Source organism: Fonsecaea pedrosoi (genome assembly GCF_000835455.1).
Source record: "Fonsecaea pedrosoi CBS 271.37 unplaced genomic scaffold supercont1.2, whole genome shotgun sequence".
Classification (NCBI taxonomy): Eukaryota; Fungi; Ascomycota; class Eurotiomycetes; order Chaetothyriales; family Herpotrichiellaceae; genus Fonsecaea; species Fonsecaea pedrosoi.
The window spans coordinates 1,291,816-1,310,046 of NW_013550614.1; the positions used below are offsets into that span (position 1 = coordinate 1,291,816).

At 52.2% G+C, this 18,231-nt stretch overlaps 7 protein-coding genes across 7 annotated transcripts; 4 read left to right on the plus strand and 3 right to left on the minus strand.

Annotated features, from left to right (window-relative positions):
- Positions 1 to 1,512: 1,512 nt before the first annotated feature.
- Positions 1,513 to 2,310, plus strand: Z517_02434 (6-phosphogluconolactonase; the record flags this gene model as incomplete). The annotated part of the gene is made up of 1 exon (XM_013431543.1): positions 1,513 to 2,310. One exon carries the CDS (start codon positions 1,513 to 1,515, stop codon positions 2,308 to 2,310), a length of 798 nt encoding a protein of 265 aa, XP_013286997.1.
- Positions 2,311 to 3,865: 1,555 nt separating this feature from the next.
- Z517_02435 (uncharacterized protein) lies at positions 3,866 to 4,933 on the plus strand (the record flags this gene model as incomplete). Its single annotated transcript, XM_013431544.1, has 1 exon — positions 3,866 to 4,933. One exon carries the CDS (start codon positions 3,866 to 3,868, stop codon positions 4,931 to 4,933), a length of 1,068 nt encoding a protein of 355 aa, XP_013286998.1.
- Positions 4,934 to 6,168: 1,235 nt separating this feature from the next.
- Z517_02436 (uncharacterized protein) lies at positions 6,169 to 7,844 on the minus strand (the record flags this gene model as incomplete). The annotated part of the gene is made up of 2 exons (XM_013431545.1): positions 6,169 to 6,876; positions 6,924 to 7,844. The coding sequence occupies 2 exons, from the start codon at positions 7,842 to 7,844 to the stop codon at positions 6,169 to 6,171; spliced, it is 1,629 nt and encodes a 542-aa protein (XP_013286999.1).
- Positions 7,845 to 8,325: 481 nt separating this feature from the next.
- Z517_02437 (uncharacterized protein) lies at positions 8,326 to 8,898 on the plus strand (the record flags this gene model as incomplete). Its single annotated transcript, XM_013431546.1, has 1 exon — positions 8,326 to 8,898. One exon carries the CDS (start codon positions 8,326 to 8,328, stop codon positions 8,896 to 8,898), a length of 573 nt encoding a protein of 190 aa, XP_013287000.1.
- Positions 8,899 to 9,564: 666 nt separating this feature from the next.
- Z517_02438 (uncharacterized protein) lies at positions 9,565 to 10,837 on the minus strand (the record flags this gene model as incomplete). The annotated part of the gene is made up of 3 exons (XM_013431547.1): positions 9,565 to 9,844; positions 9,969 to 10,203; positions 10,426 to 10,837. 3 exons carry the CDS (start codon positions 10,835 to 10,837, stop codon positions 9,565 to 9,567), a joined length of 927 nt encoding a protein of 308 aa, XP_013287001.1.
- Positions 10,838 to 11,542: 705 nt separating this feature from the next.
- On the minus strand, positions 11,543 to 14,557 carry Z517_02439 (uncharacterized protein; the record flags this gene model as incomplete). The annotated part of the gene is made up of 1 exon (XM_013431548.1): positions 11,543 to 14,557. The coding sequence occupies one exon, from the start codon at positions 14,555 to 14,557 to the stop codon at positions 11,543 to 11,545; it is 3,015 nt and encodes a 1,004-aa protein (XP_013287002.1).
- A 2,403-nt stretch (positions 14,558 to 16,960) lies between these two features.
- Z517_02440 (uncharacterized protein) lies at positions 16,961 to 18,195 on the plus strand (the record flags this gene model as incomplete). Its single annotated transcript, XM_013431549.1, has 2 exons — positions 16,961 to 17,107; positions 17,422 to 18,195. 2 exons carry the CDS (start codon positions 16,961 to 16,963, stop codon positions 18,193 to 18,195), a joined length of 921 nt encoding a protein of 306 aa, XP_013287003.1.
- Between the last annotated feature and the right edge of the window lie 36 nt (positions 18,196 to 18,231).

The following is an 18,231-nucleotide window of genomic DNA, read 5'->3' on the forward strand; positions in this document are numbered from 1 at the left end:
CCGACGGTACCTATTCCGAACTGGTTTTCTTCTCTGGCGGGCTTATGTTCCGGGCACTGTGGGGTGTCTTATTGGTGAGCGCCACAGTTGGAGGGGTAGCCCGGGGGACCGGCCACGCCTGATATTCTCACTAACAGCCTTTCTTCATCATCTCCGATCTGTCACTTTTAGGTTGCTGGGCCGATAGAACCGAAGCGTTTGTACTTGTTTGTACGTCCTTGACAACGGGTGCGAGTTGCAGGAGATCGATCTGTTTTCGGAGAGGGCAATATGCCACAGTGCCACTCCGTCCAGCCCTACCCCTTGCTGGCCACCTGTGCAGGTCAACGCGGGCTTTTCTGGAGACTGAGGGTACCAGGAAATCCCGGAACCATGATGGTCCACAATGGCCGTCGGCTCAAGTGATCCGTCAACCGCCAGAGTACCGAGTACACATGATCGTACACATGATCAGACTTGAGGCACAAATGGATAAAGTCCCTCGTACTTGGGATATGAGGCATTCTCAGGGGTAGTCAAGACTGACCCGGATATCACCTCACGGCGAGAGAAATAACTCACCAGAAATGTATAATCATGAGCCAAGCGAGATGTTGATGAGCGTGCTGCCACTACCATTTGCAGCTGAAGATTGTCGTTTCCCGTCCCACGAGGCAAGGATATCTTCTCACCGGATATCCAGTTCCGCGCCATATGAAAGGGGCATTTATTCACTCAATGTCACAAGACAAGTACCAAGCAGGCCTTCATCTGCAAATGCTCCGGTCCTCATCTGGTTTGGGTACCTAGCACTGCTAGGTAGCAGGTGGGTTGCAGGCCACCCACAGGCTGTACAAGCAATGGCTTAGTCACTCACCTTGAGTAAAGTCAGCACTCATCAGCAATCCGAGCTTATCGGTCCATCTGCAATAGTCGCTCAATGTTTACTGTCTGACAATAATGGAAGTGTAGCGTTTTCCACTCAGCAGCACCAATCAACCCCTCTGCTTTTCTGCTGTCAGACAAGTTTCCATGACGTCAGGTTTTGGGAAACAATCTTGTGCAACCAAGATCAAATTCGACCCACGTTTTTGGATCGTCAACTGCGAAGTTTTGCGACAAGACGGTATACTTCACTCCCTGATACTGCGTCCACGGTGAAGATATACCACTTAATCCAAGTGATCTTTGTCCTCACTTCACTCTCCCTTTTGCTCATCACACTCCTTCCTCAAAGAACCTCGATCTCATTCGCAATTGGCCTCATTCGAAGCACATCACTAAATTCGCACACAAAGATAGTCCCCCCACCTCAGATTCGCTATTCAGATCCTCCAATACAACTCGATCTCGTGTATTGCAGGTGCACATCCTCAGGTGATCTTTACTCTTCATCCACTCCAAAATCCCACCCGGAAGAATACCGTTGGTTGGAAGACGAATTTGGTTCATCGCAGTACCGAGGGACAAACTGCGCGGTTGCGACTTGCGGGAGGCAGCCCCGCCACCACCAGAAAAGAAAGAAAAATAACAATGGGCAAACAACCCAACCTCTTTAGCTACCCCACAGTCGACGAGGTCGCTGCGCATCTGCGCGTTTATATCCTCTCCTGCCAAAAGACGGCACTTCACCGACACGATTGCTTCAAAGTCGCTGTTTCAGGCGGCAGTCTTCCCGCAACCCTTGCAAAGGCGCTCCTTACGCCAGGTCACCAAGAAGACCCCGCACTCGGGCCACAATTTTCGAAATGGCAAATCTTCTTCGCAGACGAACGAGCCGTACCTTTCGATGACAAGGAGAGTAATTACGGGTTACTGAAGAAAGAACTTCTCGATAAAATCCCGTCCGAGCAAGGGACTCCCGCTGTCCATCCTATCGATGTGACGCAGCTCGGCAACACCCAGGAGCTGGCGGACCGGTACCAAGAAGTCCTCATGTCAACATTTGCCAGCAAGGATTCTGTGAAAGTGCCCATCTTTGATCTAATCCTCTTGGGTTGTGGACCGGACGGCCACACATGTAGTTTGTTTCCCGGCCACGAACTGCTGCGAGAAGCAGACGCTTGGGTGGCTGCGATCGAAGACAGCCCGAAACCGCCACCAAAAAGGATCACCTTGACTTTGCCCGTGTTGACACATGCTCACAAGATTGCGTTTGTCGCCACTGGAGGTGAGAAGAAAGGAATTTTGAAGAAGATCCTAGAAGCGGACGATGAGGGAAGAAGCCTACCTTGTGGGCTGGTCAATGAAGGCGGCGGGGAGAAGGTCAGCTGGTTCACAGATGATGCAGCGGTGGAAGGAGTGGCATTCCCTAGGAGGGGCAGCCTGTGAAGAGCAGACCTTGAATGGGCGTGGAAGGAGTGCCACGGCGAATGCACACCTACTTGTTGGCGGACAAGGTTGAGACAGTCTTCCCAGATTGGGACTCTGTTGAGAGAATGTCGCGGCCCTTGCGGTATGGATGGCTTTTGAGCAGTCACCTATATCCCGAGTTCTCCATTGCCTCGAGCCTGGCTTAAAAGCTCCGGGTCGGAACCCTTGGGGAATGAAGGGTCCGTAAGGGCTGGTGTCACGATTTCTTTTGTGTTTATTCGATTCTTATATTAGATGTACCTTGGCTGCATGCGTCCCCCGGAAGTTGATTGAGCCAACGTACTTGTTATAGAGAACAAACTTTTCAAAACGCTCGAAAGAAGTATCAGAGACACGACCCAGGATCGGCGAGCTGGCTCCATGATCATCATCCTCACATGTGGGCCAACTGGTTGAGTCCAGGATTTGACTTTGAGATCTCCTCGTTGAGGCAGAGCTGTCGACGGCCCCCCTTTGGCATCGGGTTTGACAACTGGGTCGCCTGTAAGAGCGCCTACAAGTGAATTCTGGGGGCTCGGGTACCCGGGTGGGCAACGGATCCCAATGGAGTACCCCGCATTCTTGCAGGTTGGGTGCCTAAGCAATCCTCCAGCCCTCCGCAGCTCCCTTTTACTTGCATACCTAGGGAGTGTCTAGGTGGGCAGTAGGTCAATCCATCATGCCTTCTCACCTGGCTTAGACCAGTCGACGTATTACCTGACATTGACCAGTTGATCGGACCTCTGGTCCCCTTTTTTCACATGCACCATCTGCAACATCACCATTCACCACCCTTCCCCCTCTCAACGAGTTCCCCCTTCAAATGCGATTTCTGGCAAACTGCATATGCTGACGAAATATTTGCCCCATGGAGCTCGGCGTATCTACATACATACGTACGCCTACACCAGGCCCTCCCCAACACCAAGTATTTGACATACCCCTCCTGCATCTCGGATGAGTTCATCCCTTTACGGACCCTGTCGCAGCAAATTGACGAAGGATTGATTCTCCGGCCTGGTGAGCTTCATCCTGTAGTCGTTCATAACAACATATCGAAACCCACGACTCCCCACAACAAGTTTTCTTCACAGATATCTAGGATCAGTAATCACACCGGCACGTAGCTTTGCAATCTGACCCGCCAAGTCGCTGGTAATGGTAGTCGGCTCAACTGGACTCGCGCGTAAAAGAGATGCGGGCGCGGATTCATAGTGGATAGAACACCAAAGCCGAGGTTTGGGTGCTTGGATGCTTACATGCTGGTGGACAACCGATACTCCCCTCTCTTCTGTACTTGTAGAGAGGATAGGGCATGAATACTACTGGAATTGATCCGGCGGAGGAGAAGGTGTGTCTGTCTAGTGGTTGATACTGCTAGGACGCATTCAATCCACATTCCAACATACATAGGTACAATTCCTATACTCTATATATATATACGTCAATCCTTCCAACGAGGCCATCACTACATTCATCCCCAGCTTACGCTAAATAAAAACGACGACGACCAACAGAAAGGGGCCAGGAAACAATGTCTTCCTCCTCCATCACATCCCACACATTCACCTCCCCCGCCACCGCTAAACCATACACCTATCTCACCGCTGGTCCCTCCAATGGGCCCCTTGTGGTCTTCCTCCACGGCTGGCCAGGGATTGCCTTGACATGGAAACCCCAGCTGCTGTCTCTGTCGAGCCTGGGCTTCTATTGCATCGCCCCAGACATGCCTGGGTATGGGGGCACCTGGACGAGCGACAACCCGAGCGACTTTGCGCTGGAGAAGATCGTGCCGGACCTGCTGGAGCTGCTGAAGCACCTGGGCGGTAAGAAAGCCCTCTGGGTCGGCCACGACTGGGGCTGTGGACCGCTGTACGCCCTGGCGAGCCACCACCCAGAGGTGTGCCGCGCGATCGTGGGCATCTCGGTGCCATACCGCACGCTGGAGCTGGGGCTTCCGGGGCTGCTCGACCTGATCGACCGCGACGTGTACCCGGAGAGCGAGTTCCCCTACGGCCAGTGGGACTACCAGGTCTTCTACGAGCAGGAACCCCAGGCGGTCGACCGGCAATTCGAGGCCAATCTGCCCGTGTGCCTGAAACTGGTCTTCTCCCGCGGCAGCCCGCACAGCGGCAAGGCACCGGCGCGCACCGCCCAGGTGACGAAGCACAAGGGCTGGTTCGGGGGGCCCGGCGCACCGCTCCCGGACCTCCCGCTCGACAAGACGGTGCTGGACCAGGACATCTACGCGGCGCTGATCGCGGGCGCGCAGAAAAACGGCTGGAAGGGAGCCACGGCGTGGTACCTCAACCACGGGGCGAACCGGCGGTACACGCTCGAGCGCAGCGTCGACGACGGCGTGCTGGCCATGCCCGTGCTCTTCATCCACACGGCCTACGACGCCGTGTGCCAGACGGTGGACAACCCGAAGCTGACCCAGTCCATGCGCGACAAGTGCCGCCACCTGACCGAGTTCGTCATCCGCGCCGGCCACTGGGGCAACCTCGAGTGTCCCGAGGAGGTCAACTCGGGCATTTCCAGCTGGGCCTTGAAGAATCTGCCCGACTGGTGGCCAGGCCCGGAGTTGAAGAGTCGTTTATAGGTAGTCGAGCTGTCGAGTTGTCGAGCTGTGTACTCGAGGACTCCCTCTCTCAAAACACATACCTTACACGTTATACCTTACTTTTTTCTCCTCTAACATGCCACCACTTGGGAGACGATGAATTGCGAAATATGAAAAGGAGAAGGATTCTATTACTCTACCGAGACAAATTGCTTTACTTGTTTTGGGAGTGATCAGTTTCTACTTCTACTTTTTATATTGTATTCTTTTCTCTCTCCTATACAACTCTCCCATTTCCGTTGTAACATGTAGCATCCATCCAGATTCCTGGCTGAGAAACGACATGTGTAAGGCGCTTCTCTACCTCGCACGCGGCAGAGAGTGCGTTGCCATCGGAAAAAAGTACCTAAGGTACCTAGGTATGTATGGGACTACCTACTAGGTCCAGCAGCTTCAGCAACGCACCGTATGGGTTTGTCTGTCTGTGTGTCTGTCTGTATACTGAATGGTCCATCGCCGGCATTTAAGCCCTCCTCCCTCCCTCCTTCTCCTTCTTCGCTACCTCTACATCCCCCAGACACAGGATAGGGGTAGGGATATACAGTATAGGTAGTCAGTCTCAGACATGACGGTTCAGATTCCACCAATGTTGTCCAAAGGTATACGGAAAGCAACACGGTAGAAAGTTTCTCGACTTGTCGGTCAATCCTCACTGGCATCAAGTTTCCTCCGCCTGGGCTGTAATGTCGAGGGGGTATAATGCCGTTCCTTGCTCTGCTCTACCCGGCGCCTGATATATTGAGGACTGGCAATACTTGATTTGTTGTACCCACGGAACTGATCCGTCAATTTTGTGGTCTTTTTGTGAGCGTCTGTTGTGCTCGATATAGAAATTGTAACCTTGAATCAAGCCATCCATCCCGGAGCTTGTCGCCAGGTATGGTGAAAGCTATGCCGCTGTTGACCGCACGGTATCGTCACAAGCAACTGTCTTAAGTCGATGCCCCTATCACGTGTGACAACACGGGGCCAATGTGTAGGGGACGCATGGGTTGTCCCAATGTCAGGGAACCTGGAGTAGTGCCCAGTTGACTGCTTGTAGACGTCAAGAATCACCTTCCATCCACCAAAGGTAGTCTGCACGCAGACTAAACGGCTGCTGTGATCGTCTAAATTTGGGGATTTGCTTTTGCAATTACAACTTCCAGTCACGCTCATTGAAAGCATCGAACGAAGATAGCTTCGCGCAGCTGGAAATCCTGCCAGTCCACACCTCACCTCTTCACCCGTTTGTGTACATGTAAAGATGCGGAGCTGTCGATGTTTGGGGCTTCGGCATCGCCGATCGTCTTGGGCCAGATCTTTGACTGAAGGAGCTCGTTTGCATGGGGACGTTGCGCACTCTGCCACGAAAGCATCTTGATAAGCACATCAGCAATAGAGGCTGGTCGTGATTTCAAGTTCCGTATGATATCCTGATGAGCGACGGTGCTTACACCTTTTTCCCACCGGCAATGTTCCTGGAAGAAAAGCTGATACCCCGAAAGTCCCATGGACCAAACATCCACGCGGCAATCATAGGGCTCCTGGTTCAGACTCTCACTCTGATATTTGAGCTTGAGGACTTCCGGTGCAAGATATGCGATTGTCCCACAGTAGTGATCCATTGAAGTGGCGTCAAAGGTAGCGCTCCCATAATCAATAATGATTGCGTGTACAGGAGAGTACGACACGATCATCATATTCGTGGGCTTCAAGTCTCTATGCATGATACCATGTTGATGCAGATGGGCAAGCCCTTTCAAAACCTGGTGGAAGGCAGACATGCGAACATCATACGGCCTTTTGGAAAGGGTCAAGTCAAGGAATGTCTGTCTGGCCAGTGGAGAATGAACCAGGTATACATCATTGATCTTGGACTTGCCTGTGCTGTATTCGTCGCCTCCCGAATAAAGATCAGCCATCAAATGGCAGAGGTTTGGCTTCCTAAGTAAGTAAATGGAACTCACAGATTGACGGGCAAACTTACATGGTTTCCTATTTTCTTGTAGATCTGGATTTCAAGTTGGATTCGCGCGACCGTTGCTGGTGTACGCTTGACACGTTTGATTGCCACGGCCCGACCGGTAGATTTTTCGAATCCGGCCGACACAACACCACTGGCACCAGATGCAAAGGGGGAATGTATCAGAAACCCATGCAGTTCGTGGTGGTGCTCAAGAGGTGTCAGCTCCAGAGACATGGGAGGCACATCACCATCAGGATGAAGCTTTGTGAACAGCTCTCCTAGCTTTTCCCGATAGTTATTCTCATTCAATCCGGTAAACTCCAAATTGTAGGAGAGGTTGCCAAAGGACAGCGCAGTACGCACTGACCCAAGGACTCGCTGCGAGCCCTCGAGTCGTTCAATACCGTTGACCTGAACAACCTTGCCTTTGCCGACATGGAGCATCAGTGCACCATTTTGAGCATGATGGACCAGCCGAGCATGTCGACCATGAACATGATGTCTGTTTTTCTGGAGGGTCAACAGGAAATCAACGCCACCATTGACGAGATCCTTTCTGCCGCTCCCAATCACCCAGCCCAGCCTAGCGTGGTTGGTCAAAATCTCCAAGCTAAGTCGGTAGTAGCCCATCAACACTTGGGCTGGGTGCCCGTCTGTTGTATCACTAGAAACATCACTACCATCCCATTCAGGAGAGAGCTGCCGGGGGGTTTCTTCGATGAAAAGGAACTTCCGGATGTGAGGGTTCCAATCAGGTTCAAGCCTCGTACGTTCAGCAATGGAATGGAATGCAAGCACTGCCGCATGATTGACAGGGACTAGACGAGCGAAGTCGCCTTGTAGCCTTGCGCGGGTCCTGGGGCTGAAGAAGTGGTCATCCAGGGGAATTGTATCTGGCGTATTGGGTAGGGTTTCAGAACCCTCCTTGTCCGCATCAGCCATTATGCATATGGCATGCCCAGGAACGAGAGGGGCGAGCGTGGTCTCCGGGGGGACACCGGTGTTTATATAGTAATCCTGGTCGCAAAAAAGGCGTCAAGTGCAAATAGGCAGACGCACCACGAGGGGTGAATACCCCTGGCTATCTCTTCAGCATCATTTCCATGGCGTGATATATATGCTTGCACCGTGGATCAGTGAGAGCACGCATCGACGGCGCACCAAGGGGTCAGGATTGGAGCAGTAACCTTGAGTATTTGCATAGTCAATCGTTGTTCTCGTTCGTGATGGACAATCGAGTCTCATTTGCGCTCGGCCAGAACCGGAGTTTCCCGTTGTTGCCGGCTTGGCACCCGATGCACGTGCCGCCCAGCCACTGGGCGGGTGCGACAACGACATTTGCTAAACCTCATCACACCGACAACTCCCATTCTTCAACTCTACCACTCCCTCTACTCTTGATGCCACTGCACACTTCGACCCGATGTTAGATGACAGTGGCTGGCGAGAAGAAAGGACGCGTTCGCCGTCTGCCATCCCCGACGATGGCATCCGTGGCTTCCTGGAAGAGAAGACAGCACACCTCTTTGCCACCCAGCTTCAGTCACGATTAGACGCCCTTGAACAAACCAGAGAAACCCCGAGATTCCTCAGACGCAACTCTTACAACCTCTACCTCGAGGGACACTTCGCCCTCCTCGACCCACGCGAACTTGAGCGTACCACCCTCAGCCCCACACCTCCCTCCAGTGACGAAGACTCGACAACCTCAGAACACACTCCTGACCCGAATTCCGAAAGCAACCGCTACAAACTGTACCTCAATGAAAATCTATTTGGGGGGTCCAAGACTCTTCGCGGCCGAATCGAACGGAAATCACTGCGCCAGCGAAAGAAGAAGGCCGGCAAAATGCCCAATCCAAATCACCGCATGTTACGTCGCTCCAGAGATAAGCCCAATTCGCTCTTTTACGAGCTGGAATGGGTGGGTAGGAACGCGGTGACCGTGTGCCAATTGACGCAGGACAATGCCGAATCGGGTAACAAGAAAGGCTGAACGCCAGAAATCCACACATGGGGGTTTTGGCTAGCCCCCCACCATGGGCACAGAGGTCCAGTGATCAACAGTTCACGCGAGTATCATGCTTTTCAGAAGAGAATTGCATCCCGAATGGGACTTTCTCAGAAGCATGTCGACGCTATGAGATCACATTGGCCCCCATCCCAGCCTCGTGCACCTGCTCACCAAAGGCACGGCTTCAACGATTTAAATCCGGATGGACATCACCTCGCGTCTCGAAGAATCGAAGTCGCAAAGGTTGTCAAAGTCGGTGCGGTGATCAGTGCAGGACACCCCTTCCCACCGTCACGTGGGCGACCGACAATACTTTGAGCAGCTCGGCATGAGGTGGCAATATCTGTCAATATATCTCTGAGAGTGGGTAGGGGAAAGAGCCAGCGCGGCAATCTTCCCTCTCTGTTCAGGGTTTAGGACAACAGTTTTGGGAAGATCTTGGATATTATTCTTTTCATTCTGTAGGGTATTTGACTTTAGCGGGAGTTTGATAGTTTTTATATTCAATTAGTTGTGATTACCCTTGTGCAGCAACATGTCTGCCCAAAGGTTGGATCACTTTTTCACACTGCCTCTTTGATTTCTGTCCGACAATTCGGCTTGTTCTTCCTGTTATATCTTCCTTCACCAACGTATCCATCGCGGGAGTCATGTCCAAACCCCTCTCCCCACCAGCACCTTGACATTCCCGACTCTCGACAGAATCAGAAGGACGATGGCGGTCGTCAGGGAACTCAGGATGGCCACGAGGATCAGATGGCCCGGGGTGAACGCGCCAGCCGGCCTCTGCGACCTTCCCACCGACCCCGGCGCGTACGGACCGACCATTTTCTTGATCGGCTTCACGTCCTCGGCCACGGCGGTCTTGACGCCGCGCTGCATGCCCGGCAGGCCGTCCATGCTCCACGCGTTTTTGTGCGCCCAGTACCTATTGTCGTAAGATCGAGCGAGGGTGCACGTGTCAGCTTTCAGTTTTCGGCACCGTTATGGGATCAACATGAGAGAGAAACACGAGGGGGGGTGATGACGACGACGACAGAACAAAAACGAACCTCTCAATCCCATCTTCCCTCTTCCCAGCCTTTTCGTTTGCGACGCGCTTCTCGAAAAAGTCGTTGAGTGTCGGGCGGAAGCTGACAAACTCGTAGCACGGCATGGAGAAGCCGCACGACGTGCCGACCTGGTGGATGTCGACCAAGATGATGGAGCGGGTGCCGGGGATGATTGTGATTTTTTGTGAAGCGACGATCTCATTGAATGCGGGCGTGCCGTATTCCAGGGGTGTGCCTGTACGGGTGGCAATGAAGGGGAAATGGTTAGAACAGTGGGTTCCACGCTATCCAGACCAGACAAATGAGGGCAGACGAGGGAAGGGGGGGGAGGAGAGTTCTCTCAGACTGGAAAGAAAAGAGACGAGACAAAAGGGCCTCTATGGGTTCTGATACTTGTCGATCCACGTCCTCTCTATTCAAATACCATCCATAACTTTGCACACGACATGTTACGTACCTTTACCCCAAAGTCTCAGAATCCGCGGCGGACCCGAAAACGCATTGAACATGACGGTGATGCGCCCGTTGCCCGGTTCGTGCAGATGCGAGGTCGTCTCGATGCCCGAGCCCGTCAGGTCCATGTACCAGAACTTGCGGATGACGACGTTCTTGTCGTTGTCGTTTGCCGATTTCTCCTCGTCGTTGCCATTGGCGTTGTCAGTGCCATCACCGCGCGCCGCACCGACCACTGGGCCGTTCTTGGGTTCCTTGATGACGCCGAAGAAGGGGCCGCCCTTGTCCGAGACGCCCTTGGGGGAGACATTGACGTGTCCGTCGCCCGATAAAGGGGCCGAGGCGATGTAAAAGACCTTTTGCTCCAGAAGCCACGGGAGGAGCGAAGGGGGTAATGTTTCGAAGAACAGGCCCATTCTTACACTGTCCTGTCCTGTCTTGTTCTGTCTCTTGTCTTTTTGTCTCTTCTTCCCCTCTTCTTTTTTTTTAGCCTATATCGACGGATAAGTTGGAAGAGACACCTCGTGTGAAGTTGCTGATGTCCCGCCTGAAAGTTAAAAGAAGTGAGACAACTACAGACAGATGGTGTCAGACACTCCGAGACAGCAGCAGAAGAAATCGGTGAGTCCCGACAAACCACCCTGGATCGAGTGAATACAAATCCTGAGTGCGGAATATCCTGAATGGGGATGGTCTTGTCTATTTGGACTACTGTACAAAGCAAATGTAAAGGACTTCGCTACTATTTGGTACACACCTGGTGAGTCAATCCTGGTAACCCCACCATTTTCGGCTCAATGACGCCAATTCCTTATTCTGGGGTACGCCCGATATCGGCAACGCACAAACCCGGCAAGGCTGTACACAGGCGGCGCGAGGCTGAATTCTGCACATCGTACCATGAGTGTAACTCGGCAATATAGAACGATGATTGACTGTGTGTCTACTCAGATGTAGCAGGAAACTACCCCTATCAAGCACTGAGAGCCCTGATGTCGCATATCGCTCATATCAGGATATCACAGGCTGGTTTCCACGTAGCGAGATCATTCAGCCTTTTGATCTCTCAAGCCCCATGGGACGATGCCAGTAACGATGCCTACGTATCTAATGCAGTGACCCTAAACCTTTGCTCGTTTTGCAGCTTCGGCGTCCATTGCCGCCTCATCCTCCCGTTGCCTCTTACAAAATTCCTCAAAACTATTGCCTTCCTTTATCCACACGTCCTTGACTTCCCACGTGCGCCGATCCCATTCTGCCGCCTTGACGGACCACTCCTTCATGGCCTTGTCGTTTTCTTCCCGGTTCTTGCTTGTGCGGTCGGTGTATGGCTTCCTCTCTTCGTCCGAGAGCGCGGCCCACATCTTCCCAAGCTCAACTCGCACCTGATCCCGTTCGGATTGCTTGGTTTTCTTGCCGCTCTTCTTTCGGTCTTCTGTAAGACGTGTCTTGACCTCTTCCCAATGCTCTCCAGAATACAGGAGAAAAGAATTCACGTTGGCTTTTTGTGGTTTGACCGGTGGAGGGCCCAGGTCATCATAAATCCGGACCCACATGGCTGCGTCCCAGGCCTCGTGCAGGGCATTGTCTTTCTCCTTTACAGGTCGGGTGAAGGTTCCTGCGGGAAGTAGTTCGTCACCTTTCCGTTTGCCAGCTTGTACCACCATGTGGGTATCCATCAGTTTTAGATCCACCGGAGCTGCTGGTTTCTTTGTGCTGGCCGCGGGCACGAGGGTCGGCGGAATGGCTATTGGTCCCGCAATCGATTCAAATACCTCATGCGCAGCCCGCAGACCGGACAAATATGCACCGTGTACAGTCGCCGGGTGGCTTGCGATGGTGGCTTCGCCAGCGAAGAAAAGATTTTGTATAGGCGCAGCAATGAGGTCATAGTCGCCTGGCCTTGCTTCGGCTGCGACGTAGGAATACGTCCCTCGAGCGAAACGGTCTGATCCCCAGCGAGTAACGATTGACTCTAGGGGGATGGGAACGTTCGTCGAACCAAAAACATTGCGTAACTGCTCAAGACATTGTCCAACGAGGATCTCATCGCTGAGCCTTTCCGCTTCGTGTGCCGCCTCGCCAGCCATGAGAGCAATGAGGACGGGAAGTCCGGTTGTGTCAATGCAATTCCAGAACAAGTAGAATTGACCACGCCCTTCTTTATAGTCTCTCTGATGATTGCCTTGTCCGTTGCGAGGAGCTCGAAGAAGACCAAACATGTCTCTACCGATGTCCCAGAAAGGTTTCTCAAATACAAGGATGACCTTGTTGAGCAGGCCAAAGCCCATCCTTCTGATAGCGTCGCGCTTCCATTGAGGCAGGGGTGGATCGAATTGGATCGACTGGTCTTTCAGCACTCCAAGCGGAGCAGCAAAGACAACCTTGTCCGCTTCAATTGATTGTCCATCCTCGCAGGTGACGGTTGCTTTCGCCTGCGAGCCCGCGGCGCTGTATCGAATGCTCTTGACAGCCTTGCGTGTTCGGACATCAAGTGGCTCTGGAAAGCGATACAATGCACGCGGGACCTGCTGATAGCCACCAACGACTTGAGCATGTTCTCCTTCAAACTCGTTGCCAATGTCCTGGTCCCAACCGCGGAGGCTCAATTTGTCGACATTGGCTGCATTTGCGTATTCGAGATTCGCAAAATGCCAGTTGATCAGGCGGAGGGCATAGGGCTTGAGGTCAAGAAACTTCTGATACTGGTCCACACCAGAATTCATGACAGCTCCTAGTGATTGGTTGAGCTGCAATGCAAGACCATCTAGCTCTAGCGTCTCATGCATCTGGGTTGTTTTTCGCAACAGAAAACCAAACTCCTTGGCTGCTTGGGCAGCGGGCAGTTGCATTTTTGTTTCCATGCTTGTATCCACTTCCTCCGAGGATTTGTCCCCTTTTGCAGCTCGGTGACCTGCGCCACGACGTTTTGATTTCTTATTGGGCAGGAGTTGGTCGATTGTGCCCAGTGCAGTAGCTTCTTCAAACTGTTTGATGGTAATTCCATCCTCGTCGGGAGGATCACGTCCCGCCTCAATTAGATCCTTGTCACCTGATGCAGTTCTCTTGACAGTGTGTTTGAGTCGGTAATGACCAGTACGTTCAAGAATGTCATTGTATAATCTTTCAATCATTGCGTCGTTCACGCCGTTGACGGGGGTGCCGTCGATGTCGTAGAGGGTAGAGAGGTCTCGTAGGAGGTGGTATTCGAGAGCAAGCTGCCCACGAACAATGGCATCAAGGGGATTGCCCCGTTCGAACCCGACAATGATGTGTGCGCCCATCTCGGCCGTAGGCCTTTGATGAGGCGCAAGCCTGGAAGATCGCATGCTGGTAAGCGGATGTGAGTAGATTCGCCCACCTATCCTTTCGCGGCCTTCAAGTACTATGATCCTTGGAGGAGCTCGATCAGGATAGTGCTGAAACAGGTTGGTGAGCTGGCGTGCGGTACTTAGACCAGCCATGCCACCTCCAATGACTACAATGGTCTCTCGTGATGTTTCCTTCTTACGGCCACGGCCAACACTTCGGCTGATGAAGGGTGGCTCAACGCAGCCGAAGTTGATGTAGCCTCGTCGCACGAGCCATTCGTATGCAAAGCAAGCAAGACGAGTCCATCTCTCATCTCTTGCACAACCAATCGCTTCATCAAGGTTGACGCTTACGCTTGGATTTCGAGTCCACAACCGTAGAATGCCATTTCGTATATTTAGATATACCGTGACGTGAGAATAACACAACTTGTCTTGCAACAACTTATGTTCATCTTCATGCAAGGCATATGGATCGAGCCTCGAGGCTTCAGCCGCTGCCACACACTGACTGGCATACTCGGAGGGGGACAGCCTCGGAGGAATGGACGATTTGGGTCGGCAGGCGGTCGAAGCTTTCAAGAACATGTACGGGCTTACATTGTTCGAGTTTTCGGATTTGATGTCCATCTTGAGTGTGATTTTAGTCTTTGGTTCTGGGGCTGAAGAGGTGACAGAACCCGAGGTCATCGAGCTGTTAGGAGAGTCACGGTTTTCGCTTTCAACCTGCAAGCTTCGCAAGATTGAGGCGGGGCCGCTGGATAAAGCATCGTCCGAATCGTCTTCCATCTTGATGACAGAATCGTCGTCCGAATAATCATGCATGGTTTGATCATGGCTGAGCTTGATCAGTATCAAAATGACCACCAGTATGATTACATTGCTGCAACCATAGCGCACAAGGCAAGCCAGCATACCTTGAACCAACCGCAATTGACACCTTGGCCACATCAACGCCGAGTATTGTGGTAGACATGATTTCTTTGGTGTTTGATATTGCTATTGCTGCCGCCGTATAGTCATAAGGTCATCAACGAGTGATTTGATATTGCCGACTGCCCAGCGCAATATGTGGAAAGAAGGGTCAGGAAGTAAATGAAATGATCGAAGTCGGTCTTTCAATAGAGGAACTGGCTAGCATTAGCATGGCACGCATAGTCAGGGTCAAGGTGGACGGGGTGGGTGTGAGAGGTATCAAGTACCTGGTGCGCCCTCCCTGACCTTGGTGGTATGATATGCTCCACTAATATCGCAAACTCTTTCAGCTGACCTGACCAGGTCGATCTATTCTCGCCCTTGATCCTCCACGCCGTTCGCAAAGGGAGTGTAGGTTGACCAGAGTGCATTATCAGACTGGATCGTGCTGAGGGGGTTGTATTGGCAGGGGTGAGGTTGAGAGAGAAGAGAAAGTCCCAGGTGTGTCGCCGCCCACTAAATTGGAGCATCTCGGCGCTGCTCTGAACAGCCGAGTTTGATGCAACTACAACTTATCCCGTCACCTCGACTCTCCTGCGAGATATCGCCAGATATATTATCAAAATGTTTACGACGAAGATTACCTTCTCACCACATTACATGGCGATCTTTTCTGGAAGCTCCTGACCCGTCTTCGCAAGACAACCAGCTGCGCTTGCTCGCCTACTCCTATCCTTGTCCTTCGGGTGCACCCATTGCAGCCCCTCACCGCTACAGCCTCTCGTCCTGCGCTGGCCTGATATACCTTCGAAAGCAATGCTACGAATGGAAATTCATCAAGAAAAATACCTTAGGGTCTCTGCGGTCGAGTCAACGCTCGCTTAGGATCATTACGTGCTTGTTTGATGGACGTCGTGGTGCATGTCATCGCCAGTGAAAAATTTGTCGCCACTTAGCTTGAGACATATTTCTTTGATATGGCGCTTGGCTGCCAGTCCATCAACATATAATCGGAGCCTGGGAGCTCACATTGGTGCATCCAATAATCATGATCCAATTGATGACCATATGTGATGGATTGCTGCTGAGTGATACATGATGCCCCAACCCTGAGCAACAGATGCACACTACGCTCATGTAGACAAAGGTATGGTCTCACCCGGTCGAAAGAAGTACTTAATTATTGTTCATTATGTTGATCAGACAATCTTGAGGCGAACCACTGGTTTCTGCTTGCCTCGTGCATGTTAACTTAAATATCTGGAGCTATGCTGACACGATAGAATTTTTCGATACCATTCCCTTCTGGTGCTGCCCAGGTTCTTCTGCCATACGCTGCCAGTTCATGGCACTATACCTACTTTCTACAGTTGGTCGTCTCTTCAGACCTTCACCTCTACCCGCCAGACATCTGCGAACGTCCATACTAGAACCAGGCGTTGGGTGGGACATGATCAAGAGCGTAGGTACCTCTATGGACCAAATGCCTAATAGGCAATAGATAAAAAAGCAAGAGACAAGGGTTTGAGAAATTCTCAACCTCGAGAAACCCAGAAATGAAAGTATGGTCGCTCACGAAGGGATCATTGCACATGTCATCAGCCTGAAGGCAGCTCCTCTGAGAGCGCAGGCGGTAGGCGTGCTTTTCGTGTCGCCCTTCACGTGCCTTGCACCGAAAGGAGACGGAATGAGATATGAAACACAAGGTATAGATTCGTACTACGAACGAAGTATATCTTGTGATCTCTGGTGGTGAAATAAAAGGTGATATTTATGCGCAATGAGTTTCTCATTGACCATTTGAGTAACGGCTGTTGTAGCCAATTTCTACACATTTCACAATGGCCAACGCGATGGCAATTATCTCTTCTTCAATCACTTTTAGACATTGTAGATCCAGCGTTTCCCCTTCTTTCAAGCGGCATTACTCGTCGATATCAACTCACCAAGTTCACAAACAGAGCTACGTTTGCAGAGCTGGGAACCACTGGGCCAGTGAATGTACGCAGGCGGGGCCATTCCGCATTCTCACCATTGACCGTGACACTCGCATCTCTCTTAACTCCCACTCCTAATCAACGAGCAACTTCAACCAAGTTCCTGCACTGACCTGTTCAGAACGAGGCGAGTTGGACTAGACCTTGTGTGCGTGCCAAAGACAGTCATCATGTCATGAACCTACTCGCCAAATCCTTGTCGTGTGGGGCGCGAACCATCGAACCAACAAAAACAATCCAGCATCTCAGCCGGACTGCTACCACGCCTTTCCTTTGTCTTCCTACCAATACAGGCTCGAGAACAACAAGAAGAAGAATGGCCATCGTGAAAGACTCGGTGCCCCATATCATCAGGACCGCCGAGGATCCCCGGCAGAGGGGTATATGGACAGCCCAATTGAGCAAGGTTGAACACATCAATTCTAAGATACGGCTGCTGAGATTGAGTCTGCAAAGAGATGGAGTAGGTGTGACCTTTTTTTTCTCTTTGTCTCCCTCTGCCTATCATGTCATATTATTATCTGTCTTGTTTGGACCATGTCTCCTAAATACTCTGGGTGAGGAATGCGTGCCTTGGAAATGTACATTTGCTCGAACCAGCCTGAGTCGTTGCCTGCATTCTAGTCTGGGCAGTTGCACAGTCTTGTCGTCACGATGGTTTACTGTATTTGTTTCTGCGAGAGCAATTCCAATGTCGACTCAGAGCAGCAGATATATTTTGCTTGATACCTCAAGAAGACACTGTTCCTCGGCTCACATGAACTACCATTCTAGTAGCCACCTCTCCGCCATCTCCCAGGCCAATACGTGGACCTGTACATCCCCAACATCGATGTCGTGGGCGGCTTCACCATCACTTCGCCGCCTCAAGCGTCTTCCCCATCTCAAGATGACCCACACATAGAACTGGCGATCCAGTGCTCCCCGTCAAACCCACCGGCAGCATACCTCTGGCGACCCGCCCAGGAGATCCTCGGCTCAACCGTGACGTTCCGCGTGGGCGGGAATTTCGTGTATCCGCCCCCGACGCTGGACCAAGAAGAATGCCGGGCATTGGACAGGGTGGTGTTCGTCGCGGGAGGCGTCGGGATAAATCCCATCATGAGCATGATCTCCGCGATGCATGTTTTGGGGGCGGACAAGCTGGGCGGCATGACCAGGACCGTCAGAGTGCTTTACGCCGCGAGGCGAGAAAGGAATGGCGAGACCGGCCTGGGAGAAGAGATTCTGTTCGAGAAGAGACTGAAAGACATAGCGGCGGAGTGGGAAAACCACGCGCACGTCGACTTCAAATACACACTCTTCGAGACCGGCGGGCACGACGATGCCGACGGAACGACGCAAGACGACGTCGTACAAGGCAATACGGCAACCCGCTACAGGCGGTTCAACCATGACGATCTCTTCGACGCCCTCGGGCCTGAAGGCAGCAGAGCCCACACGGCTGTGTATGTGTGTGGCTTGCCCACCATGACCGACGAATTTGTGGCTTTGCTGCAGAAAGCGCCAGGGATGGAGGACGGGAGAGTGCTTTGCGAGAAATGGTGGTGAAACCAGGAGTAAAGGCGCAGAAAGCACCTGCGAGAA